Genomic DNA, 26,448 nt, shown 5'->3' on the forward strand with positions numbered 1-26,448 from the left:
TCAAAGCATGAGTCTCATTACATGTAGCAGAATTTGTGAGTTGCCTCTGACTTTCTTCTTGAAGCAGTAGAGAGAAAACCTTGGACATGTTTGGTAATGGAACCATTAGCAGCAATTGGCTTCTGATAGAGGCATAAGAATCATTTAACCCCACCGAGAATTTGAGTACATAATCAGATTGCTGTCTGATTTGTAGAAAGTTGAAAAGTTCACAAGTGCATGTTGCCATCTTGCCACAAGTGCATGTTGGAAATGGCCTATAGCTAATGTACTCATCCCAAAAGGTCTTAAAGGTACTAAAATATTCAGTAACAGACAAAGCACCTTGACTGATGCAACTCAAAGATTTCTCAAGTTGGAAAACCCTTGGTCCATCACTCCTGAGATATCTTACTTTAAGCTCAGTCCAAAGATCAACAGCAGATACCACAAACAGCAAGCTATTTCGTATTTCTTTTGAAATGGAATTCATCAACCAAGAAAGAACCAGATTATTTGCCCTTAACCATGCTGTGTGTTTAACAAGTTGATCAATAGAGGGAGAAACAATTGAACCATCTATAAATTGTACCTTGTTTTTGACTGTCAATGCAATGATTATCGAACGACTCCATGCAACATAGTTTTCTCCATTGAAGATTTCTGATACTAACAAAGCACCAGGATTGTCGCTTGGATGTAGGTAATACGGGCTCGATGAGTCATCTGAAGGATTGATAGGAGGCTGATTAAAAGAATTAGATGAAGAAGGAAGCACAGGAGAGGGATTGACAAGAGGAGAATCACCAAAACTCATTTTCAAGAATTTATTCAAGAAAATGCAAGAAGCTGGAAGACGATCAATGCAAGAATTCCAGAGCAGAATTTCGCAAGGCAGAAGTTGAGAAGAAATTGATCGATTTAGGTTGCGGAAGCTTTAGGGTTTGACTCTGATACCATGTTGAGAATCAGAAGAACCTGAAACTGATGAAAAACACCAAGAAACAGAGGATGCAAAAGAAAATGGATTGCAGAGAAGAAAACTAAAAAATTACATCAGACTTGAGTCCTATTTATAACACATCAATGACACAATAACAGAGTAACAAAAATAAACTGAAATAACAACTTTTCTAACTAACTCTTCTCATCTAACTTGCTTTCTATTTTAAGTCTTTCTTCTTTCCTTTTTAGTTCCATGCTTTCAATATGAGATGCAACACTCCAACAAAGGTCTCTGGCTGGAAGTTAGATAAGGATGCAGTAGATGATATGTTCAGGAAGTTGTGGGAGGGCATCTTCAACTTCTTTCGCGATTCCCTTGTCTTTCATTTTATCTTTGCCTCTACCCTCTGCTTGGGCTATGAGTTCCCAGTCACCAAAATCAGCGTTGTCCATCAACATCTAGGGAAAAGGAATCACAGATATCAAATTAATTAATAAAAATACGTGCTCAAGCTCTCTCGACACCTCTATGCCGAAAACCCAATACACCTTTTATCTGTCTTTCTCTGCCATTCTTGTCATTCACTTTTTCACTCTTCCATTAAATCATATACCTTTATCTTTCTTTTTCTGCATTGCCGGGAAAAAAACTAAAGATAAAAAGTTAAAAAAAAATGTGTTAAGAAATAAATGGAGAAAAAAATACAAAAAAAAATAAAAATAAAAATAATAAATTATTTTTACATTTTTATTTAAATCCATTTAACTTATTTACCCCAGTTATATAAAAAATTAAATATATATAAATTTTGAACTTCCACATTAAAGCCAAATACCAAAAAAAAATTATTTTTCTTTCTTTGATATTTTTGGAAAACCAAACATAAGTTTGATTCATTTTACTATATATACATATATATATATATATATATATATATAATAAATATATATATGTGGCCTGGTTGATACACAATCTTTTTTACTCCAAAAATTAAATTTTTTTATTCATCAACTAATCATAAAAGAAAAAATAAAAAGGTAAAGTCGCAAAATAATTGGTGTCCCCGTATCCTTGTCTTGGAAGCAAACCAGGAGACATCCTATTCCTTCTTAATACAATTTAAGGGACAAATAAAAGGGTAATTAATAGATTAATAAATACATTTATTTTGATTAACACGAAAATAAATCAATCTTAATCATAAAGAAACTGAAAAGACGGAAGGTATTGTAAAGGAGAGTAGGGGGCGGTGGATGAAACTTTAGATAGTGGTTGGGGGAATGGCTATGAGTAGATGTGCCCTTCAACCATAACAGTTTGTTCATAGGCATGTCTGCTTTTTTGACCTTCTTGGCTTTACCTGTTCCCGGAAGCCCACTCCTCACTCTACAGTTTTCACACTCATCATCTTTATTATTTTTACTCTTTTGTTTTTTGTTTTGTCATAAAGCAATAGTATAATTTTTTATTTTATTTTCAATAAGTAGTCTAAATAAACTATTTTTTTTCAATGAAAGGTATAATGATGTAATCAAATCTTTACCACTGATTAATTAATTTATCGGTCCTCCTTAAAATATGGTTAAACCTTAATAGATTAATAATAAATTTTTTAATTTCAAATTGAGTCGATATATTAAATTAGTAACCTTACTATAAGCAACCAAAAATAATATTTTTAGAAACCTTTAAGAGTCAATAAAATATAAATTAATAATCGATGAAATACATTATATATACTGAATAACATCGAATCCATTTTATAGTGATTATAAAAAATATTTTTAATTTAAAAAATTATTTTTAAAAAAATATTAGGTATTTGATAAAATTTATGAAACGTTTTTTTAAATTTGAAAAATTAATTATAATATTAAAAAAATCACTCGTAATATTTTCTTAAAAAATAAAAAATACTTTGATAGATGATTATTTTAAAACTACTTTCTAAAAAACAGTTATATTAAGTTTTAACATCACACCTTTTATTTATTTTTAATAAGTCATTTTATTATTTACTCAATAACCCGCTAAGATAATCATTTATTTTATTCATAATGGTATTATTTTGTAGAGATTTTATTAGAGGAGGTTGTCGTCAGTTTTACGAGTTGTTTCGACTTTTGTTATAATAAATGTATATTGATCTTAAATATTTTTCATTTCAAAATTAAGTTGGATAATAAATTAGAGAATATTGGATGAAAAAGAAAAGGTGCTATTTTTAAAATCAATAATTTAGTGTTTTTTTGAATGAATTTTTTTAATTTTGGCTATAAAAAAAAAAAATTAAGTGTCATAAAAAATGTTTTAAAGTTAAGTGCATGCAAGTCATATTTTTATTTTTAAAAGTCACGCAAAAATGTTTGTGAAATTATATTATTTAAAAATGTTTGACCTTTTGATGATTTATCCACGAGATAAATTTGTTTGATTTTTTGAAAAATATAAGAAAATTTATGAGAAAAGAAAATAATAAGGTAAAAAATAAAATTACTTTTATTGTTATTTCAAACGTATATAAGTTATTTTAATTATTTTAAGTTCTTTAATATGAAAGTTTAAATAATTTAAGAATATTCATACTTTTGTTTATTTTAATTATATTTAATTTATTATTATTTTTTATAAAAACTAGAGAAAATAAATTTATTTCAATTAAAAAGTATTGTTTTTTTAATTGAAAAATTGCAATAAAATGCTTGCAATAGGTGTAGAATCCACGAGTACGTACGGCTCATGTCGATAGAATGACCATATTGGCCTTTCATTCATTCGCTTTTCTTAGTCCCACAGTTCCTCGTTTCACCGCCTTAGAGGGGCATACCCGACCTTTGGCCCCATTTTTTTTTCCCTTAAAGGTTTTAACTTAAAAACAATGTTTATTTTTTGATTTATCTCATTTAGGTTGGTATTTATTTAATTTCTTTAACTTCGCAATCGGCCCGACCTCCACTCTTTCTCTCCGTTTCACGGCATGGATTGATTTTGAACTTGTTCACGATCTCTGCCTTCCAATCACTTTCTCTCTCTAGGCGTCTCTGTTTTGTCTATTTACCGGTTTCTCCCTAGGGTTTCGAATCCAACTGTTCTCCCTGGAATAGAGGGAGTAGGGTTTTGGCGACATCCACGCCGTAGAAGTCCAACCTCGGTGGTTCATCTGATCGTCAAAAGCGGTCTACTCTTTGATACATGGTGAGTGCTTGCGTTGTTTCAGAATTCATCGTCGATTTCGCTTTCCTGGGTTTTGAAGTATTCTTGATTGCTTATTTGCCTTTTTTGCTTTCTTGAAACCTAATTTACAAATTCAAGGTTTTTCTCTATAAATTTCGTTGTCTAGTTTTAATTGCCAATTCATGATGGTGCAGTATATATGTACGATTTTCTTTTATATGATGATTGATTTTATTTCTTTATTGTTAAGTTTTACTCTGTGAGGCACCGCGGCTCATATAAAATGCAATTTTCTTTTCTTTCCTCTCTCTTTTTAAAATTTTATTTTTTTATTATGAAGAATTGAACGAGTTTGCTTTGGCGAGCGCTATAGAAAAAAGCACTATGGGCTATTGAGAATTTTTCTGGGCTAGCAAATGTTGAATGCTTGTTGCAATGGACTTAAATGCCTCGCCGCTACCTGAAGAAGATGAAGAGACTTTTGAACGGCATATAGAAGAATACACTGCACCAGAAGAACATGTAGAGACTGCAGTTGAAATTTCGCGCCGGGTACTTCTCTCAATCATGGCTTCATATGATTTTACAGATTTGTTATATAAATGTAATTGTTCTTATGGGTGTTGGCTTATGAATTTTGGACGAAGTTGCTCTGACTTGAATCTGGTGACGTAAGAAGGGAGTTTGGATGCTTCTATACAGAGTTTGAAATGAGCACACCAAAAGGCATACAGCCTTCTAAGTTGAGTAGTAGTAGATTTCATCCCCATGCAATTAACTTTGTTTGGCAGTCATTTGGGAATGAGCCTAGGTTAGAACTACATAGTGCAGGTGATGCAGGTGCATCCAAAGTACACAAAGAGGCATAAAAACTACTTTTTGGGTTGGAATGTACTATTAGTTAGTTTGGAGTTCCAACCTTTCTTTATCCTTATTGCTAGAACTTCCTATTTATTTTAGTCTTCTTGTTGTGTTTTTTTGGGTATTCTGGCATGTTCTTAAGCTCCTAGTTTATAATTGTTATTATATGTCTCTAGTGTGAAGGTTAAATTGCAAGGTTTCAAGAGCAGAATGTTCAGGATGGTCCTTGTATATGAGAGGAGTTGACCTTGATATAAATATTCTACTTCGATAAATAGAATGATGTTAAAAATTGTATCAGCCTCAGGTGTATTATGAAGTGTCACTCCTAGAATGTTAATATAGTGGTAGGGAAAAAAAGCAATTCAATTGTGCTGAACACTAAAACTTCATTTTTTTATAGGTAAATAAAGAGTGTGCTATATAGAAAGAGTGTGAAAACGAGCGCACCAGTACACAGAACGTATGCCTGAACACTAAAAATTCATAGTCTACACTTTATTAGAGATATCCGATTTTTTTTAGGATGCATGGGAACCTAGACCAGTTGGTTTGTGTTGTTTCCTATGGCCTCTGATGAATCAGAGTAGTTGTCTCATTTTATATGTTTGTTTGTTAGTTATTCTTTCTCTCTTTACATGGTTTGAGTTCTAACCTGCAGTTAGTTTTGCTTTTTTCTTTTTTGATGTGGAAAAAGAACTTTCTGTTGGTCAAAGACTCTCATCTTGATTTTGATAATAGGTGCCTTATTTTTGGTAGCTAAATATATATATATATATATATATATATATATATATATATTTATATTTATTTATTTCTTTTCTTTTAGGTTTTTTTGCCCCTAATAGGACTTGAACTTGGTACCACTCACAATCCTGCCCAACCCATTACCACTTAAGCCAAGCTTCAAGGGCATTTTGATAATGTGTTCCTGCTCATGTAACTAATGATTTTGTGGGTTTCTTGTCATAGGAGCGCGAAGAAAGACGTAGGCGGCTGAAAAGAGAACGCCCAGATGACAGATCGGTGAATGGACCTTCTGTGCATGATCGACCGTTTCAAACAAGAAATCATAGATCACATGATAGAAATAAGCTCCCCCCTGGTAAATTTTTTGGTGATATTTGTGTTGATTGTTTGTTAATTTTCAAACTTTGCTTTCATTTCCGTGAAGCTTCATAATGTAACAGAGAGTTAAACTTATCCTGATATGTGTCATTATTGTGGTTCTGAGTGACTAATGAGTCATTAGATTTTGGCATGGTTGAGTAAAGTAGCAAAGAGAATGCTTGTGGTTTATAGGTATATGTTTTTTTTTTTTGATAGGTAAATAAAGGGCTTGCATTAGAAGGGCTTGCATTGATAAGTATATGTTTTCTTTTTATAGCATAGAAATACATAAGAGCTATTTGACTATAGCTTCAGCTGTTTGATCCAATATATTTATCTTGATAAGGACTCTGTGTATATATCTGATTAAAAGATAAGGACCCTGTGTATGTAGGAGTCTGAGGCTGATTAATTGGTGCTTATTGAAGTGATTACCAGGATAACTTTTTAAAGCCACTTCATTATTTATTGCTGGTTTTTAGGAGATGTAGGGTTGACAATCCTTCCAACATACTATATGAAACTTCTTAATTCGTATTCAAGTACGTTGTGCCCCAAAGGTGAGAGATGGAATTAGCAATTCATTATTGTGTTTTATGGTGACAGTGTACCATGCATAACATATAAAACATTAGATACTAATCCTTCTTTATTTCATTGCTTTCTCGGGAAGGGGTCACTCTGTTTTAGGGCCCTTGTATTTGTTTCTTTTTTCTTTTTTAACCTTCTTAATGCGCTTTGTATCCTCTGTGTGCTATGGGTTTGCCACCCTTTTTGTTAGTTGCCTATACATGCTTGTGCTCATACATACACGCACGCACACACACACACACACACATATTTAATTTGCCTATAAAATGACAGTTGGCTAAGTTTCCATCATGGTGATAGTGAGGGTTTCCTATGCTGAGAAAATATTTTCCACATTGTGTTCTTTCTTCCTGTAGAAAAGGTATTGTTTATAATATCCTTTTGCTGTGAAGTTTGGCTTTGCTTAATTTCTTCCATTCTAGTTTTATTTTCGAAGGAAAATTAAACTGATCCAAAATACTGAAAATTCATACCTTTTCCTTATTTAGATTATAATGACATGTTAATGCTCAATGATATAAAAAGATTTGGTCCCATTCATCTAAATGTGCCATGTGTTTGTTTTTTGGCATTTTGTAACAATTTTGTTCTTGATATTGTAGGTTGGTTGGATTGCCCTGCATTTGGTCAGGAAATCAATTTCATTATTCCTTCTAAGGTGCCTCTCGGTGAATCCTTCAATGACCTTGTCGCTCCTGGTAAAAGATACTCTTCTAGACAAGTGATTCATCAACAGAGAGTTCTAGGAAGAAAAGTAAGCACATAGTACTTAATGTGGTTATTTTCGCCCTTAATTTTTTGGCACTAAGAAATGCACTATTTTTGTAATAGGCCTAGATAATTCCCCTTATATAGGAAAGGAAGAGTAGCATATAGGGCATGCATGCAACATCTGTTAAAGACCTGGGAATGCTTATTTTATAAGATGTCTTCTTATTAAAAGTTAAATGAGCAAAAAGGAGCAAACTTGACATTAATGCATCCTATAGTTATGAAATGCTCTATACAAGGCTAAAACAATTTTGTGAACAAGAGCTAATGGAAGCAATGATCTGAGGAGAATCCCTCGCTACTTTGCTCTTCATAATCCCTCTTGTTAGGTTCCATCCAAAGACGTAATTGACTGTAAATGACATGACTTATTTGTGTCTTGTTTTAAGTGTGAGTTTTGATAAAGATCAACATTGAGGCAGAAAAATTGAATTGAACCCAAGGAGTTCAGAGGCTTTCAAGAAATGGAAAGTTCTCTCTTAAAGCATTCACCTCTTTACTGGCCTCAGGGATTTCAAAGGCTTTCCCAACTAGAGTTATTTGGAATCTGTGGGTTCTGACGAGAAGTGATTTTTTTGCATGGAAGCATCTTGGGAAAGGATCCTGACATTAGACTGCTTGAAAAGAAGGGGGTTTCTTTAGTAAATTGATGTTTTATGTCCAAAAGGAAGGAGTCGTCCATCAACCACTTGCTTCTACATTGTGTTTGTTTGACTTGTGTGACAGTTGATTTTTTCATTATTTAGGTTGCAGTGGGTGAGTTAGATTGATGTTTCTAAGTTGGAATGGGGTTTAAGTAAGAAAAAAACAGAAGAAAGCTTGGTTAGCTGCCCCTCTGTGCCTTTGCTGAATATTTGGCATGAAAGAAATTGAAGGGCTTTTGAATATGTGGAAACCTCTTATCAATTGCTTAAATCCTCTTTTATGCTTTCCTTTTTGGACCATATTATGCATCATATGGAAGGAAACACTATGTGTTTGTTTGATTTTATTGATTGATTAGGAGCTAAGTAGATGTGGGCAGGTGGTGTTTTCCCCTTTGTTTGCCCTCCTTTATTTGTTCTCTTCGCTTGGTTCCCTTTGCATGTATGTTGGTGAGCTTTAGCCTTTTATCTATCTATAATATTTTTTTGTGTGCTTATTAAAAAAAAAAAAGACACCCCAATTGAACCCCAAAAGGGAAACAAAAGATATAGAAACCATGGAACAACTATAGAATGAATGAGGGGATGCTCCTCTTTCTTCAAATTACCCTGGATAAAAATTCTGGATGTGATTGTTTTTATGTGAGAGAACAGTGAACTAAGATGAAACACATTCAATTACTTCGTGTTTTTTTGTGTAAGTTGGGTCAATTGTCCTCCATGTGTGTGTGTGTTCATGTAGTTAAGTCCAAATTGTTGGGATTAAGCCTTTTTTGAGTTGTGTAGACAGTAGTAAGAGATAATTACCTGAAGGTGTCCATTTGATAAGCCAGAATCTGGGATTGGGTGATTCCTAGTATTGAAGGGTATTAAGAGGATTATTGGAAGGTTAAAATGTTTGTGATTTTTTGTGCTAGTGGGAAGGAGATATAACTTGTTCAATATCACTCGAATAATGCTGCCAATTTCCTTCTTCCTTTCTCTGCAAGCTTCCTATTTTGCATCTATCTTCATATTTATCCTGTGTGTGAAGAGGTGGAGGGAGGAGTCGTCTCTTGATAGACTGAGTCAGCTAGTCCCTCACGCCTGACTCATTGTTGCTTTAATATGCCTTTCAGTAATTGTACGTAATATCTACTGATAGATTTAGCAAATGCCATTTATTGCCCACAAGAATCTGATAAAAAAAAAAATTTATCGCCCACAAGAAACTTGAAGTCATTCAAGTGGGCTGTAGTGAAATCTCATTACATATGCAGACCAATTTTTCCAATTTCTCCTGTAGTTAATATCCACTTGCCTAATCATCGAGCCGCCCACCCACCGCTATTTTGCTCCATCTCTCTCTTCACTTCTACTTGTATGCTTATGACATTCTCTTTGCATTTATTAAACTTTCATCTTCAATAGGTCTTTGTCTCATGAATTCCATTTGAAATTAAAATTTGATCTTTGTGACTGACCAACTTGATCATGCTAATGCAATTGACTGTCATTTGAGAATTGCATTAATAATGGCCATGCCATCTCATAACTTTTCTTCCTCATCCATGGTATTTCTTTTTCCCTATAAATATTCCTATATACTGACTTATCCTCTTTGGAAAGATAAACCACTTTAATCATTAGGGGGCTCTTCTTCTTCTTCTCCTTGATGACAGTAACACCTTTTTCTTTAATTTTCCAAATATTTGGCGGTATCCCCTTGTTGGAAAGATTAAACTTAACTTTGATGGTTGCTCACACTGTAACAGAGGGAAAAAGAGAGAGGAAATATGGTAATTTTGATTTGTTGTTAGGTATTTTTCTTCTCTTGTGGTTGGGCAGAGCAATTTGGAGGTTATAAATCATTTTGGCCATGCGTAGAAGATATGTAGCCCATGTAATGCTTTGGAAAGGTGATCTTTCTCTGATAACTAAGTAAAAATCCATATTATGAGCATAGTTTTAAAAGGCGCAAGGTGCATAGTTTTCCTAAAGCCTTGGTCCAGGGCACAACTTAAGGTGCAAACTTTAGTAAAGGGAGCTGCATCCTAAGTCATATGTATAATTTTATATCATATAATAAATTTGTCTTAGGCACATTTATCATCAAATATTATCCAAAATTTCAGTATAAAGTTGAATTAGGATATTAATATTGGCATAGACACCTTGCATGAAATTGCCATCCTAGGAAAAAAAAACATCCAATATCCTTAAGCATGAAGTTGGGGCAATGTGCAGCCCATAGTGTCCAGAACAAATGTGGCTGCTTTTGTTCCAACAACCTCCCTATGTGACATTGTAGACAATGAGAATAAATTCGAATACGCTAGAGGATAAATAATTTAAGTTTTAAAAATTTAAATGAAAAATTCAAAAGTAGTATTTCTTAGAATAAATTCAAATACAACTTGAGTAATTACCTGTTATGACTTGAACTACATTTTCTTCACTAATTTGGTCCACTCATTTGTCAAGTAAGTCAAACATCCTATCTTCTACCTTAATGATTGATGAAGCATCTCATCAATAAATTCCATAAATATGGTTCTTTTTGAACAATTAACCATAAAGTTTATTAAAATTTTCTCTTTTTTATGGGTGCATCCATTTGACATAATTGAACATACATTTTTTTTTTTCATTCTACTATTTTTTTGATAGGTAAAAGCAATTGTATTAAAAAACGCTTATGGAAGGGCGCACGAAAGTATATACACTGTATACAAGACACCTAATGGCAAAAAAGAAGAGGGATACACCAAAAAAAACCCTCACCTCACTTGCGCCCTAGCTAATAAATAAAATCAAATAAAGACAAAGAGCTAAGGCCCGACCCCCCTACCACCACCACCAAAACCCACATTTCCTCCTTTCTATACTTCTTTACAATAACTTGTTTTCATAGAGACTCATTCTCAAAAGCGAATCTTCAACACCATTTTCTAAGAAGGGCCTTATTCATAGGAGTAAATTTTGTAATACTTGAGCTCCCATCCTTTTTAACCGAGCAAACTATTGACTAGTTTACTAAGCAAGGCCTACAATGGAGCTCTCCTCCCTCCAAATGAAGTCTCTTTGAATCTTCTCCAATCCTAGACTCACCTTATGTGAGATTAAAAATAAGGACACGTAATAGATTGATGAGCTAGATAGAGTACTCTTTACCAAAGTCAGTCTCTTTCCTTTTGATAATTACCGCGTCTTCCATAAAGTAAGCCGTTTCTAAAATCTTTCCTCCATTATACCCATACTTGTAAAGATTTAAAGGAGGCGCTCCCAAAGGGAGGCTAAATAAGAAGGGAGAAAACCCACTTTACACCCCAACACCCTAGCCAAATATTTTGCATAAGAAGCCTCCCTCACGGGGATCAACTCACTTTTAGCCAAATTAATTTTCAAATTGGAAACCACCTTAAACCACATGAATGCCAAACTTAAGTACTCCTACTACTCCTTGTTTGTCATAAAAAATCAAGTGTCATCCCTAAATAAAAGATTAGACATTGCCATACCACAACTCCTCTCCTACTAGCCAAAAAACCTTCTAGAAACCCCCTTTCCATTGCCCTCTTCAAAATACAGGAAAGCTCCTTCGTTGCTATAATGAAAAAGAAAGGGAAAGAAGGTCTACTAGTCTTAGGCCACTAGAACTTCTGGAAGAAACCTACTACAGTCTCATTAATCAAAACTAAAAAACGTAGAGATGCACCCCCCATCCACCTTATCTACTTAGCCCCAAAGCCCATTTTTTCCATGACTGCTATAAAAAAAACCCTAGTTCACTTGGTCACAGGCCTTTTTAATATCCATTTTACAAATAATCCCACTTTCTAAGCCTTTTAGCCTTGAGTCTAAGGCCATGTTTACTATTAGGATTGCATCCAAATTTGTCTGGTCTCAACAAAGTGTGTTGGGAATTTGAAATCACTTTACCCACCACTCTTTTTAGTCTATTTGCCAAATCCTACACATTAGCAACATCCCTCCTAATTGGAATTAATTGGCTTTGCTCTAGGTTTATGTTTAACCTTTGAGATAACATTAAACTACATGAGCGGCCAACATAAATGAGCAATTTGATTTTGTGAAGCATTACAAAAAACCAAATGGCGCACCTCTACTCCTTCGCCATCCTTTCCACTTGCTATCAATCCCAACAACAAACCACCCTCCCTTGTGCTTCGAATCCCGACATAAGATTAAATGGTGTATTTCTATAGTAAAGTTTTTTTGTTCTAGTTAACAACACCCCATCTAACATTAAACAAGGGAACCCTTTTTTTCCCTATTTATTTGTGTTAAACTCTTATCTTTTGAAGAATAGATATAATTGGAATCTCTAGTTAACTTAATCAATCAACTTTCCAATATCAAACTTACAATTTACCCTGTTGGTATCGCTTTCAGCATAGAGTCATTTGCCACATTTAGAATTTGTCTTCCCTCAAAAAAGGGCATTTTAGACCTTGAAAACTACTTTCCCTACCCTTTTTTTTAATTGTTTGCCAATACCTTAACGAGAAACTCATATAGACTACCCATCAGATATATGGGCTTGAAGTGTTTAAAGTTTTTTTCACCCTCCTTTTCTGGAATTAACAAAATAATGTAGCATTGAAGGTTTTCTTCAAACTTACCTTAGTCATAAAACTCCTTGAAATAGATTTTGGATGCTGTTTTGATTGTCAATGACGTGATGGATGAGAAAAGGTGTTCAAGGAAGGGGTAGTTTTCAAAATAGATTTTGAAAAGGCCCATGACCATGTGGATTGGGGTTTTTTGAACCATGTATTAGAGGGGAATGGGTTCAACACAAAATAGAGATCTTGAATGAGGGTTTTTTTTTTTTTTTTATCTTTAATAAGTTTTGCAATCCTAGTAAATGGAAATGCTAAAGGTTAGGTTAAGGTAATTAGAGGTTTAAGATAGGGAGACCCTCTTCCTCCTTTCCTTTTCACCATTGTAACAAACGCCTTAAGTAGAGTGATGATTAGAATAGAGGAGAGTGGTTTACTAAAGGGTCTCATAGTGTGTAGGGATAGGAGAGTAGTTTACAATTTGCGGATGACACCATATTCTTTTTTAAAACCTCTTTAGAAAATATACAAAACCTCAAGCTAATTCTTTTGGTTTTTGGGCAAATATTAAGGCTTAAGTTCAACTTAGAGAAGAAAACTCTTTTTAGTATCAATTTAAGCCAAGATATGATATCCAAGTTGGCCTTGATGCTTGATTGTAAAGTTTTAGAATGACTTTTATCCTATTTAGGTCTTCTTTTAGGAGAGAATCTGAAGGCAAACATATTTGGGATCCAATGGTTGATAGAATCTCGGGGAGATTGAATGGGTGGAAAAAAGTTTTGTTGTCATTGGGGGTTGGGAGGAGAGAATAAACCTAATCCAGTCTTGTTTACCTCACATCCCTAGCTTTTTCTTATAGGATCTTAACATCAATAGGCTTTTAAGATTAAGAAATTGCAAAGAGATTTTCTTTGGTTAGGAGCTGTTTTTTTTGGTTGGGGGGGTTGTGTTAAAAAAGATCGTCATATTAGTTGGGATATAGTGTGTAGGCCAAAGGAGTTTGAAGGTTTAGGGAATGGGAAGACTTCTTTGATAAATTGTGCTTTTCTAGGGAAGTGGATATGAAGGTTCCCCAAGGAAAATTATGACCTATGGCTTTTTCAAGCATTTATAGGACACACCTAAGGGATGAGATGCCAACATTCTTGTTAGATGGTCACATAGATATTCTTGGAAGGCCATTGCACAAGTTCTCTAGGACTTATCCTCATACACTCACCTTGTGGTGGGTAGCACAGAGGGAATTTGTTTTTGGAAGACATGTGGTAGGGTGATCAAGTTTTGTGTTCGCAATTTTCAAGTCTCTATATGATTTATCATGGTGAAATCTCACCATTTTAGTTGTTCTTGGTAACTTTTTTCCATTTTCTTGGAACCTGGACTTCTATCGCAATCTCAATGATATGGAAATTGAAAACCTCAAAAGACTTGTGTTTTCTCTTACTTCTGTGCAATTATCTCCTTCTGTTGTAGATTCAAGAACTTGGTCTATATCTTATTTAGGTTCATTCTCAGTAAAAAAAAATTTCTTGTTTCAAATCCTTTCCTGTTCTTTCCAGCCAATATATTATTATTATTATTATTATTATTATGGAAATCAAAAGCCCCTATAAAGGTTAAAGCCTTTGCTTGGTTAGTGGTGTATAAGAAGATAAATACCAATGACTTGTTACAATTGAGGAGATCCTACAAATCTCTTAGTCCTCATTGGTGCATATTATGCATGAGACGTGGAAAATTGATTGACCATCTTTTTCTACATTACTCGTTGACATTGGGGCTTTGGCACAAGCTTTTTTGGCTAGCTAAGTTAGTATGGGTTCCGCCTTAGGCTATTTCTTTCATTTTTATGAAGGCAAAGAAGGGAGGGTTCATCAATGGTTTTCAAGTTAGGGGAAGAGAAGGAGAGGGGGTGGAGATTTCCCATTTGTTGTTTGCGGGCGACACCCTCATTTTTTTGTAATGCTAGGAAGGAAGTCCTTGAGTACTTGAGTTGGATTCTTATGTGGTTTGAGGCTATGTCAGGCCTAAAGATTAATTTGGAGAAAAGTGAGTTCATCCCCATTGGGGAAGTCTCAAACTTAGAGGATCTTGTTGAGGCTTTAGGGTGCAAGGAGGGTTCCCTCCCTTCTACCTATCTAAAACTTCCGTTGGGAGCTCTTTTCAAGTCCTCTAGGGTATGGGATGGGGTGGAAGAGAGATTTCGAATAAGTTTAGTGTTGTGGAGAAGAGAGTATCTTTCAAAAGGTGGAAGGTTGACTGTGTTGAAGAGCACTTTGTCCAGTTTGCTGATTTACTTTGTCTCTCTTTGTCATTCCAAGGAGAGTGGCCGCTAGACTAGAGAAGATTCAAAGAGACTTTTTATGGGGAGGAGGTGCTTTAGAACAAAAGCCACACTTAGTGAGATGGGCTATTGTTCGGTTGGACAAACAACAAGGAGGCTTGGGTATCAGAGATTTAACCATCCTCAATGAGGCTCTCTTAGGCAAGTGGTCTTGGAGATTTGCAAGTGAAAGGGACCCTCTTTGGAAATGGGTGATTGTGGGCAAGTATGGGCAAGTTGAGGGGGGTTGGTGTTCTAAAGTTGTTAGGGAAGGACATGGTGTGGGGGTGTGGAAGGCTATCAAAGGCATATGGGAGATGTTCAAAACAAGAGTTGGGTTTAAAGTTGGGTTTGGAAACAGGGTGAAGTTCTGGAAGGACTAGTGGTGTGGGGATTCATCCTTGAGGGAGTCCTTTCCTGAGCTTTATTCTATAGCCTCCTCTAAAGATGCTTGGATGAGTGACCTTTGGGAGGATGGTGGTTGGAGTCTTAGGTTTACGAGGCAACTGCATGATTGGGAGCTAGAGGAGGTGCAAGCCTTCTTTGGGAGATTGTTAGCACACCCCTTGTTTGTGGAGACCGATGATGCCATGGTATGGTTGCCTACGAAGGATAGTGCTTTCTTTGTTAAGTCCTTCTACTCCTCCTTGGCTGATTGGAGAGTGGAACCGTTCATTGTTTGGAATTCTTAGGGGTGCCCTTGAGAATTAGCTTCTTTGCTTGGGAAGCAACTTAGGCCAAGATTTTGATTTTGGATCAACTTAAAAAGAGGGGTTGGAGGATTCCTAATAGATGTTACTTGTGTAAGGAAGAAGAAGAAACTAGTGACCATATTCTCATCCATTGTTCGAAAGCTCGTTTGTTGTGGTAGTTGATCTTTGCACTTTTTGGCATTCAGTGGGTGTTGAGTTGTTCAGTTAGAGAGGTCCTTATGAGTTGACACGAGTCCTTTGTGGGTAAAAAGAGGAAGAAGGCTTTGAAAACTGCTCCGTTATGTATGGTTTGGGCTTTATGGCGGGAGAGAAATAGGAGAATTTTTGACAACTTTGAAAACACGGATCAAACAATTAATTTTTTTTTTGTATCTATTTTGGGATTGGGTTAGATTGTATATTGAGGGTGGATCTTTATCATTGTTAGACTTTGTGGATTGGGTAGGCTCATGATAGTGTGCAGTAGCAGGTTTTTGCGTCTGCATGCCTTTTGTTTTTTTTTTTTTTTTTCGTATATGATGTGTATACTTTCTTTCTTTTAATACAATTCTTATTTACCTATCAAAAGAAAAAAAATAAAATGTATGGGTTCCACCTAATAGTATTTGTGATATGATGGCTATTACATATAGAGGTTTGAGGAGCTCCATTAGAGGCAAGACCCTTTGGCAAATCACTTGCCTCACTTTACTTTGGATTATGTGGTAAGAGAGAAGTGTTAGGATCTTTGAGGAAAAGTGGAGAACGGAAGAAATGATGTGAGATATACTTAACTTTTATTAATCCTTGTGGGCCTCTTGTACTATCATTTTTAGAGGTATTCTACTCAATGTTATTTAACTTAGTTGGCATTTGGCTTGTAATTCAAAGGGGGTGGATAACATTGAGAGATTTTAACATTGATAACCCCTAACTACAAAAGACCTCCTTTTCCGTCCTTGTAGTTGACTTGTACACCCCATTGACAACCTAAACAAAGTCATCCTCTTAACTCTTGAAATGACATAAAATAAAAAGCATGCCCACTTCCATACCAACAAGCTCTGGCACCCTATTATCTCATAAAACTACTACTCCCCTAGCTTCCACTCTAGCTTCCACATATCCCTATTCTAAAAATCTTGTCACCTCTTAAGATTCTCACTATCTTCCTTGGCTTCTTCTGGATTTTCTCTCTCTTGTAAACATAGCAAGTTTATTTTCTATGATCTAATAAAAGATTTTATATCATTCCTCTTCCCTCTATCATTGGCTCTTCTAACATTACAAGATAGAATTTTTAACTTCATTAGCAAATTGTAGCCAACTCCTATCCTATCTTGCTAGTCTTACCTCCTCTTTTTGTAATCCACTATGCACTCTAACTTCCTTAGCTATTTTTCACGTTTCAAAGAACAAATTTTCTTTGTTCTCTTCTCATTGACTTGACCCTTCAACCTCATTCTCGCCTTCATCTTTCTAACGAGAGCTATATTTTTTATTTGCTTCAAACGCTTATGTCGACATGCCTAAGAACTTGCCGAATGTAGCTAGATTGCTATTTGACCAACCTTCAAAGATCTTGAAAAGTAGCATCCTCTCTTTTTACTTCCACACCTATTGAATCGTCATTTGCCCTTCTTATTGATTAAAAGTCCACTAGATTGCCATTTGCCAAAATCATCCTTAATAGGGTTTTATCTTTGCTCTGATATCCATCTCCAAAAACCTATGCCTCTATGCCCTTCCTTAGTTGCCCTCATCAACAAGCACACCCTCAAAGAAGGTAAAAGAAGAGGAAACCCTATGATAAGAGAAGAGGAAACCCTACCCCTTTTCATAGAGCATAGTGATTAACTTGGAAATCTAGAAACTTCCTCTAAGAGAGCCATGTCTATGCACAAACAGAGGATTAACGATGAAGAAGGTACCAACTTAGATGATGCCATCCTTAAATTGACGAATCCAACCATAGGATGGGAACCCTTTGCTTCTTGACCTAAGAGCCTCCTCTTTGTGAAGATGACTTTGCACAAAATCAAGTCCCCCCAACCAAAAAAAAAAAAACGGAGCCTCTTAAATGGGTAAAGGGCATAAGGCCTGATCCACTCTGCTTCTCAAACCATCATTGAGAAAACTTTTAGTTGATTGGGTCTAGCCCGATCTATATCTTACTTGGGCTACAAGACTTTTTTTTTAAAAGTAAAATTGGGTACACTTGTCTTGTCCTACTTTAGCAGCCTTCTCGCTCGCATTGTGGGCCACCTACAATTTCTCATGGTCCAACCCTCCAAGCTTGCTGTCAGTTGAGAGCTCACCACTACTTACCTTTCCGCTCTCTACTAGCCCACCTAATAGAAGCTTCTTAGAGCCATCCAACTTCTCCTCATCTTTGTCGTCCCATTTTTCCCAATGATTGACATGTCCACTATGCCATTCTTAGCTTTCAAATTCCCATTGCTCACTTTTTCTCTAGTATGTGAATTCATTCCAAACCTCCTGCCCCCTTAATCAGGCCCTTGGAATTACCTATGACAACCATTTGTATACATTGTGTGTACTTTGCTACACCATTTTCTTAGGTGCTATTAGCATATATGTTAATTATATATTTCAGTGAATTATTTTGTTGTTATATTTTTACTTCCATTCAAGAGGAGGTATCTTGGATGTAAGTATGTAACTTGTACTTTTGTAGCTTTTAGGATTAGTTCTCTGTGTTATTTCATAAAACCAATTGACTAATTTATGGGAGTACTTTTAACAAAAAAAATTCTATTTTGGAAAATTTTAATAAGAGGATTAAAGTTCCTTGCTCATTGTTGGAAGGAAAATATTAATTTTGTTTACTAATTTTTCAGCTTGGTTTAGTAATCGATCTGACCAACACCACTCGTTACTATCCATCATCAGATTGGGAGAGAGAAGGTATTAAGCATATCAAGGTGAGTTGTGGATTACTTGACAAATATGTCCCAAATTATGCTTTACTAAGTATAGTAATTGAATCATTTTGACTTCAATTTCTCTCTCTCTCTCTCTCTCTCTCTCTTTTATTTTTAAGATCGCATGCAAGGGGCGGGATTCTGTACCTGATAATGCAGCTGTAAACTCCTTTGTTTATGAAGTAAGTCTCTTCTAGACACATATATGATCATTCTAAAAGAAGTACCATAAAGGGTTTAATAGATGATACTTATTCTATCACAGTAAAAACATCATGTTTTTCTCTCATGTTGTTTGTATATTTTAACATTCAATGAACTGTACTGGAGCAAGCATTTGATTTAAAGTTTGGGTGGCTTATAACGAATCAAAGATGCTTGTATGTTATGTTTGTATGGGTTTCCTTGCCCTGTCATTTTATCTCGGATACTGAGTTATCTTTTTCATTTGATCAGGCTACTTCTTGAGCTATTAAAGACAAGCATATCATTTTCTTATGCATTATTCACACCTTGAATATGCTATGCTAAAAAAAAAAAAAGTCGCTTATAATACTTCAAATATGTTTACTTATTTTCAGGTCTCTCAATTTCTTTCTCGTCAGAAACAAACAAAGAAGTATATTCTGGTACATTGTACCCATGGTCATAATCGCACAGGTTATATGATCGTTCATTATCTTATGCGGTCACAGTCAATGTCTGTCACTCAGGTCAGTTATGTGCTTATGTTAACATTGTTTGAACTGTCTCTTTATTGGCTACTTTGAGCAACTGTGTTTAGTTTGAAATTTTCTGCCTTATCATGCAGGCAATAAAAATTTTTGCTGATGCACGTCCTCCAGGAATCTACAAACATGATTATATTGATGGACTGTATGCATTTTATCATGAAAGAAAGCCTGAATTGGTCATTTGTCCTCCAACTCCTGAGTGGAAGAGATCTTCAGATCTTGATCTCAATGGTGAAGCGATGCCTGATGATGATGATGATGGAGTCTCAGCGGCTCCTGGGCATGTATGTAATTCCTTGGAAGTATAATTTTTAGTCCCTTGTTTCTGATGTGTGGAATATATATTCTTTTGGTTTGGCTGCTTGGAAAGTTTTCATTTGTTTGTTGTGGTGTAGAGATGCAAAGGGAAGTAATTGTTTCATATAAGACACTGAATTTTGGTGCAAAACGATTTGAATTTGAAAGTAGCTAATGCCATTCGCAGTTATCTTCTAAGTCATCTGCTGTGTCCACCAGTTTGTGCACAAATCTATGAGTAATGCTTTTGTCGCCTGGTTTCGTTAGCTATAATCTCTTATTACATAAGCCTTATCTTTTTCTGATTCCAACCCTGCTATCTGATTGGTAGTTACAGTTGGGTGGTTTTTTAACCTCTGCAAGAAGTCACTTGTTTAATTCTTCTGCACTGAAAATCAGATTTGGCATCTGATATATCCATGAAACTCATACTCTAAGAAATTCCTGTGAGCTCTTTGACAATAATTCGTTCTAGTTCTTCCTTTGTTTCCTTTCCAAAGCCCTTTGATATTCAGATTTAGCCATTTTATTCTAATGGAAATTAGGCCACTGAAGATCCCCTTCCAGCTCTTCGATAGTTTTTTTTCTTTTATTAAAAGCAGATGATTTATCCCATTGTTTTCCACTATGGCAGAATGAGGGCAATAAGTTATCCTTTCTTAAAACAAAATCTGACAAGACTTTGGTCAGATATTTTTGAAAGATTGCTTTCCTTCTTTGTTCAAGTTAGCCACTCATAGTCATAACAGCACTTGAGTGGATGACTGTTGGGAGGTAGAAGGGCCCAGAGGGTGCTGGATACCTGGTTTTCTGAGAGGCTTCTTTAATTGGGAGTTAAGAGGGGTTGGAATCTTGCCTGGAATTATTACTAGTAGAGACATCAGAAGTGATGTGAGAGACAAGCTATTGTAAGAAAGAGCCTTCAAAGAAGGGGGTGTTCTCTGTGAAATGCCACTATAAGGTGCTGGTTACAGATGAGATAATCTCTTTTCCTGCCAAAGAGAAATGGAGAACCAAAGTTCCTTCCAGGACAGGTCTCTTTTATTTGCAAGGCAACACATGAAAAAATTCTAATAGGGGATGAACAAGTAAAGCATGGTTGGGTCATTGTTAACAGGTGTATGGAGGAATCTGCCAACCATAATCTGGTACCTTGCAAGTGGACTACCAGCTTAGGGAGTTTAATTTTTGCATTGTTTGTTTTCTTTTGGGTTGTCCCCTGTTCGGTGAAAGATTTGCTGTTTCAATGGCACAGTGGTTTCTTTGGCAAGAAGATGCAAAGAAATTTTGAGAGCAACTTCCATTTGATCATGTTGGATAATTTGGAAGGAAATGAACAGAACTTTTAAGGGCGTGGGGCAATAATTGCTGGTGGCTAAAAGAGCTTCACTTTGAGAGCTTATTGTTTTGGGCTTGTGTCATGGAGTAAACTAACATGTCTTTGCATGATTTTAGATAGCCTAGGCCTGTGTTAGCCTGTGTCCTCACTCTGCATCCTGTTTTTTTTTTTGGGTTTTGATGGTCCTTGTGTATTCTTTGTATACCCCACATAAAAAAAAAAGGGTTTTTGTTGACAGTGATGCAAAAAATGGGTTTTGGGGAGAAATGGGCTGGTTGGATTAGGTGGTGCATCTCCACTGCTTCTTTTTCAGTTATGATTAACGGATCGCCTTTGAGTTTTTTCCAGAACTCTAGGGGGGGGGGGGGGGGTTAAGGCAAGGGGGTCCCTTATCCCCTTACTTATTTGTTTTAGGGATGGAGGCCTTAAGTTGCCTCATTAACAGAGCAATTAGGGAGGGTTTCCTTACCGGTTGCAGGATAAGGGGAAGGGGTGGCAGTGGGATCCAAGTGTCTCATCTGCCGTTTGCTGATGACACGTTGGTCTTTTGTGAGGATTCCCGAGAGCAAATGGCTTTTCTAAGCTGGTTGTTAATGTGGTTTGAAGCCATCTTTGGTCTGAGCATCAATTTGAATAAGAGTGAAATTCTGCCGGTAGGAAGAGTAGAGAACGTTGAGGTTTTGGCTTCTGAACTGGGCTGCAAAGTGGGATCTCTTCCTTCCACTTATTTGGGGCTCCCTTTGGGTGCTCCTCATAAGTCGGTGGCAGTGTGGGATGGCGTGGAAGAGAGGATGCGGTAGAGACTTGCCTTGTGGAAGAGGTAGTTCATCTCCAAGGGAGGGAGAATCACTCTCATTCGGATCACTTTGGTTAGCATGCCTATCCATCTGATGTCCTTGTTGTGTATGCCAAGAGTTGTTAGATTGAGGCCTGAGAAAATCCAAAGGGATTTCCTTTGGGGTGTGGGAGCGTTGGAGAAGAGGCCCCATCTTGTAAAGTGGACTGTTGTTTGTTCTCATAAAAAGAAGGGCGGTTTGGGGATTAGAAATCTTTCTATTCTCAATAGGGCCCTTTTGTGCAAATGGAGTTTGCGCTTTGCGGTTGAAAGGGAGTCCTTTTGGAAGCTTATTATTAGTAGGAAGTTTGGGGAAGAAAGTGGAGGGTGGAATTCCCGTGAGGTTAGGGAGGGCTATGGGGTGGGGTTTTGGAAGGAAATTAGAAAGGAAGGTTCTCTATTGCTTAAAAATGTTTCCTTCGCTATGGGGGATGGTAGGAGGGTGAGATTTTGGAAGGACATTTGGTGCGGGAATATTCCCCTTTGTGAGGCTTTTCCATCTTTGTTTGCCTTAGCGGTCTCTCAAGATGCGTGGGTAGTGGATTGTTGGGATTCTGTGGGGGATGTGGGGGGTTGGATTCCCTTTTTCTATAGATCTTTTAATGATTGGGAGGTGGAGGCGGTGGAGAGGCTCCTTTCGTCCCTTCAAGGAAAGAGGCTAGTTGCTGGTTTGGAGGATAGAGTGTTGTGGAAAGCATCGAAGAATGGGATTTTTTCTGTAAAATCCCTTTACAATACTCTTGAATCTAGTTGTGCAGTCCCGTTTCCGTGGAGCATCATTTGGAGCCCTTGTGTGCTTACAAAGGTGGGTTTTTTTTGCTTGGGAAGCTTCTTGGGGGAAGGTTCTAACCCAAGATCAACTCAAGAGGAGGGGCTGGATTTTAGCAAATAGGTGCTTCTTGTGTTGTGTTGAAGAGGAGACAATAAATCACATCCTTGTTCACTGCCCCAAGGCAAGGGTTTTGTGGGATCTTGTGTTCTCTTTGTTTGGTGTTAATTGGGTCCTCCCGTTTATAGTTAGAGACACTCTCTCAAGATGGTCCGCTTCCTTTGTGGACAAGAAGCGTGGAAAGACTTGGCGGGCAGCTCCTCTCTATTTATTTTGGACGGTTTGGAAGGAAAGAAACATGATAGTTTTTGATAATGAGGTTTTGTTGATTCAAAGAATGAAAAATTCTTTTGTTTGTAATCTCTTTTCTTGGGCTAAGTCTTGTTTAGATGGAGGACCCTGTTCTTTAATTAACTTTGTTGATTGGTTGGTTCTAGTTGAGGGTTGGTGAGTGTTTGCCTTTTTGTTTTTTGTCTTTTGGTTTCTCGTTTATACTCCCTGTATGCTTCGGGTTGCCTTTTAAGCTCCCTTTTTCTAATAAAGCTTTTATGGGTTTATCTATCAAAAAAAGAAAAAGGCACAAAATTAATAATTATAAAAAAAATGCTTTTGAAGCAAATGCAAAGGCTTGTGCTCATGGAGGTAAAAAATTTCCCACTAAAGTATATATTTATGAGGCCCCCCCTAGTTTGGCTACATAATCTTTGATTTGATTGAGCGAGCAAGAAATCCAAGCGAAAGGACACCCTAAAACTTTGACAATGTTCAATATTTTGATGCAACTACTAATGATAATTAGAGATAAGTTGGTCATTGCCTTTTTGGTTAATTTCCAGCACACATAATTGGTTATGGTTATGGTTTTAATTATTTTTAGAGTTAAGAACCTTTCTATCCAAATTTGCATTCATCCAAACACACTAAGGTAGGTTATAGTGTTTATTTTGGTTATAGAACCAAAAAAGAAAGATAAAATTTCGAATATACAGCATTATATGAGGAATTTGTTCTTATTGTATAGGCACAGAATCAGGAGCCTGATGCTAAGTTTGCTTAAATGGCTTGTACTATTTGATAAAAACTTAAAAGCTGCAGAATGATGAATCTGATTCCTAGTTTGTCTGAATACTTGGTAATGATATGTCATTTCATAGTCTTGTTCTTGACTAATGGCACTGTCATAGTTTAGATAATGATTTGCCTTGTGGAGAATGTCATATTTTTTTATAAATTGGTGGTAATCAAGATCTCTGACAGTATGCTTGAGATTTACGTTAACAAATTCAAAATACTCTCATCTGTGGCTTCAATTGAATTTTCCGCAAGAAAATGTTTAAAATGGTAAGTTCTATTTTGCTTTTGGTTCTAATTACCTCCATTATTTCAGGAAAAGCATGAGGTAGATGTAGTAATGACAAATGACGACAAAATAGGAGATGACATACCTCCTGAGCAGCAGAAGGCACTGCAGCAGTTCTGTTATCAATCACTTAAGTTGCCTGTTGGGGGGGTAGGCATTTGAAAATTTTCCCCTTCCATTTTTTATATCTGCAGCTTGTTTTTCTGAAGATGTCCTATATTGAGAGAATGGATCTTTGATTTTATATTAAGTTCATATGTACAATCATTTTGCCCAACTTGATTTGAAACTGCTATTACATGTTTGCTATTAATTTTTTCTTCTTGCTTAATTAGATTACATTTTTCTTACTTTGATAGTTCCTCCCATCTATCAAGACATTTAATGTTGTTTTTGATAAGCCTATCAGAGAGAAACAAATATTTTTTTTAGTAAGCACATTCTATTCCAAAAATAGCCAAGTAGATGTTTTATATCATGTAGTATGCTGTTCTGTCATTATATGTCAACAGTTCACAATCATTTTGCCCAACTTGATTTGAAACTGCTATCACATGTATGCTATTAATTTTTTCTTCCTGATTAATTAGATTACATTAGTCTTACTTTGATAGTTCCTCCCATCTATCAAGACATTTCTAACATTGTTTTTGATAAGCCTATCAGAGAGAAGCAAATATTTTTTTAGTAAGCACATTCTATTCCAAAAATAGTCAGGTAGATGTTTTATATCATATACTATGCTGTTCTGTTATTATATGTCAACAGTCTTTACTTTGACATTCACCTTGATCCTGTTTGAAATGGGAAGAATGCCCAATTTTTTAATGGTATTTGGAATACTTTATGTTGTGCGAAAGTCCTAGCTTGTCGAAGACCAATTGCAGTTTTTTATGCTTTCTGGGATAAGAATGCTGTGAAATTCAATGCTTATTTGTTGTGCTTGGCATGCCCTTCGTATCTATCTTTATTTGACATTAGTGTTGTTATTACCGTTCTTGGTTTTCAGCATAGAGGACCCTCGCAATTCCCCGGGTCACACCCAGTTTCACTTAACAGGTACAACTTGGCAACATATTTGTTGACAATAATTATCTACATAGAGTGCTTTTTGTTCTATTTTATTCATTAAACGTTAAAAGTGTGACCTTGTATTATTCAACCACATTTAAGTTCATATATTGAGTAGAAGTTCTCTTTGTTTAATTAGGCTTGACATGAGCTCGTCTTATTGTAAGTGAAAGTGCAACAATAAATTTAATAATTCTTTTCCTGCTTTTTGTGGCATGGAGTCATTTGATCTAGATGAACTGAGCAATAGGGAACCCTGGTGGATTGCCTCATATCTTTATTCAACCCTCTTCTTGATTTTACTTTGATAGACTATAATTGCATTTCATTTTTGTGGCTTGCAGGGATAATCTACAACTGTTAAGACAACGCTATTATTATGCCACATGGAAAGCTGATGGAACTCGATATATGATGCTAATAACTGTGGATGGGTGCTATTTAATTGATAGGACTTTTACATTTCGGAGGGTCCAGATGAGGTTTCCCTGCAAAATTACAAATGATGTATGCATGCAAGTATTCTACATTCAGCAAGATTTCTGGTTTTGGCGCCTCATGCGTAGAACTAATTACATATTTGACATGCATTCTGACATTAGTATTTTTGCTTGCAAGGGTTTTGTCGAAAAGACTCATCATTTTACATTGCTTGATGGGGAGATGATAATCGATACCATGCCAGATTCACAGAAGCAGGAGAGGAGATACCTCATCTATGATCTGATGGCAATTAACCAAGTGTCAGTCATAGAGGTTAGATATTCAACTCTGTGATAAGATGGCATCACACAATTTCATTTTTTTCTGGTGCCTAAGTCTCCTATTCATTTTATGACAGCACCAGTAGGATCTTGGCTTACCTTTCTATAGGACCCTATGTAGAAACAGAGACAAGGATTCTCTATATTTACAAGTGGTTCTGTAGTTTGAGACCACTTGTCTCACTTAGAGGTGATTGCTGTGCCCCTCATTATTGAACATTGCTGTGTGCCCTAAAGGGTGCATGTGCGTAACAATAATGTTGCTTGACTCCCTGTGTGTGTGCGTGCGTGGATAGGCTAAAATATTTCTTCACTCTTTTTTTTATAGGTAAAGAAAAAGATCTATTAAAAAGAGGCATGCCAAAAGAGTGACTAAAGGTATACAATACCTATACATCCATTGCCAAAACAGCCAAAAGAGGAAAAGAAAACATCCAAACAGATGGCGCTAAAACAACCTCAATAAGAACCCAACTAATCAATAAAACTAACTAAAGTTAGAGTATAATCATCTATAAAACAAATTTATCTTTGACCAAAGGGAGTAAACAAAATAATATTTTAGCCTCTGGATCAAAAGCATGTCATCATCGAAGGTCATTCTATTCCTCGCCT

General features: G+C 35.9%; 2 protein-coding genes and 1 long non-coding RNA gene across 5 annotated transcripts in view; 2 read left to right on the forward strand and 1 right to left on the reverse strand.

The window, feature by feature from the left end:
* LOC132254181 (uncharacterized) overlaps window positions 1-1,217 on the reverse strand; it is a 3,059-nt gene extending 1,842 nt beyond the window's left edge. The window contains exon 1 of the mRNA XM_059739145.1: window positions 1-1,217. This exon is cut by the window's left edge and continues 363 nt beyond it. Coding sequence (XP_059595128.1) covers window positions 1-796 — 796 coding nt within the window. The 5' untranslated portion in view covers window positions 797-1,217.
* LOC132254182 (uncharacterized) overlaps window positions 1-1,550 on the forward strand; it is a 5,582-nt gene extending 4,032 nt beyond the window's left edge. Inside the window, exon 2 of the long non-coding RNA XR_009466430.1 lies at window positions 1,213-1,550. This is a non-coding gene — a long non-coding RNA (uncharacterized LOC132254182). The remainder of the gene's footprint in view (window positions 1-1,212) is intronic.
* A 2,271-nt stretch (window positions 1,551-3,821) lies between these two features.
* The window catches only part of LOC100256199 (mRNA capping enzyme-like), a 29,335-nt gene continuing 6,708 nt past the window's right edge, over window positions 3,822-26,448 (forward strand). For all 3 annotated transcript variants that reach the window (XR_009466431.1, XR_009466432.1, XM_010655903.3), the window contains exons 1-12: window positions 3,822-4,120; window positions 4,440-4,651; window positions 5,933-6,065; window positions 7,264-7,415; window positions 18,521-18,604; window positions 18,724-18,786; window positions 19,186-19,317; window positions 19,416-19,622; window positions 24,026-24,148; window positions 25,008-25,057; window positions 25,414-25,576; window positions 25,688-25,825. Coding sequence is in view for 1 of the 3 variants with exons in the window: in XM_010655903.3 (XP_010654205.1) it covers window positions 4,523-4,651; window positions 5,933-6,065; window positions 7,264-7,415; window positions 18,521-18,604; window positions 18,724-18,786; window positions 19,186-19,317; window positions 19,416-19,622; window positions 24,026-24,148; window positions 25,008-25,057; window positions 25,414-25,576; window positions 25,688-25,825 (1,374 nt within the window). In the remaining 2 variants the exon portion in view is untranslated. The remainder of the gene's footprint in view (window positions 4,121-4,439; window positions 4,652-5,932; window positions 6,066-7,263; window positions 7,416-18,520; window positions 18,605-18,723; window positions 18,787-19,185; window positions 19,318-19,415; window positions 19,623-24,025; window positions 24,149-25,007; window positions 25,058-25,413; window positions 25,577-25,687; window positions 25,826-26,448) is intronic.

Source organism: Vitis vinifera, chromosome 8 (genome assembly GCF_030704535.1).
Source record: "Vitis vinifera cultivar Pinot Noir 40024 chromosome 8, ASM3070453v1".
NCBI classification, from domain to species: domain Eukaryota; kingdom Viridiplantae; phylum Streptophyta; class Magnoliopsida; order Vitales; family Vitaceae; genus Vitis; species Vitis vinifera.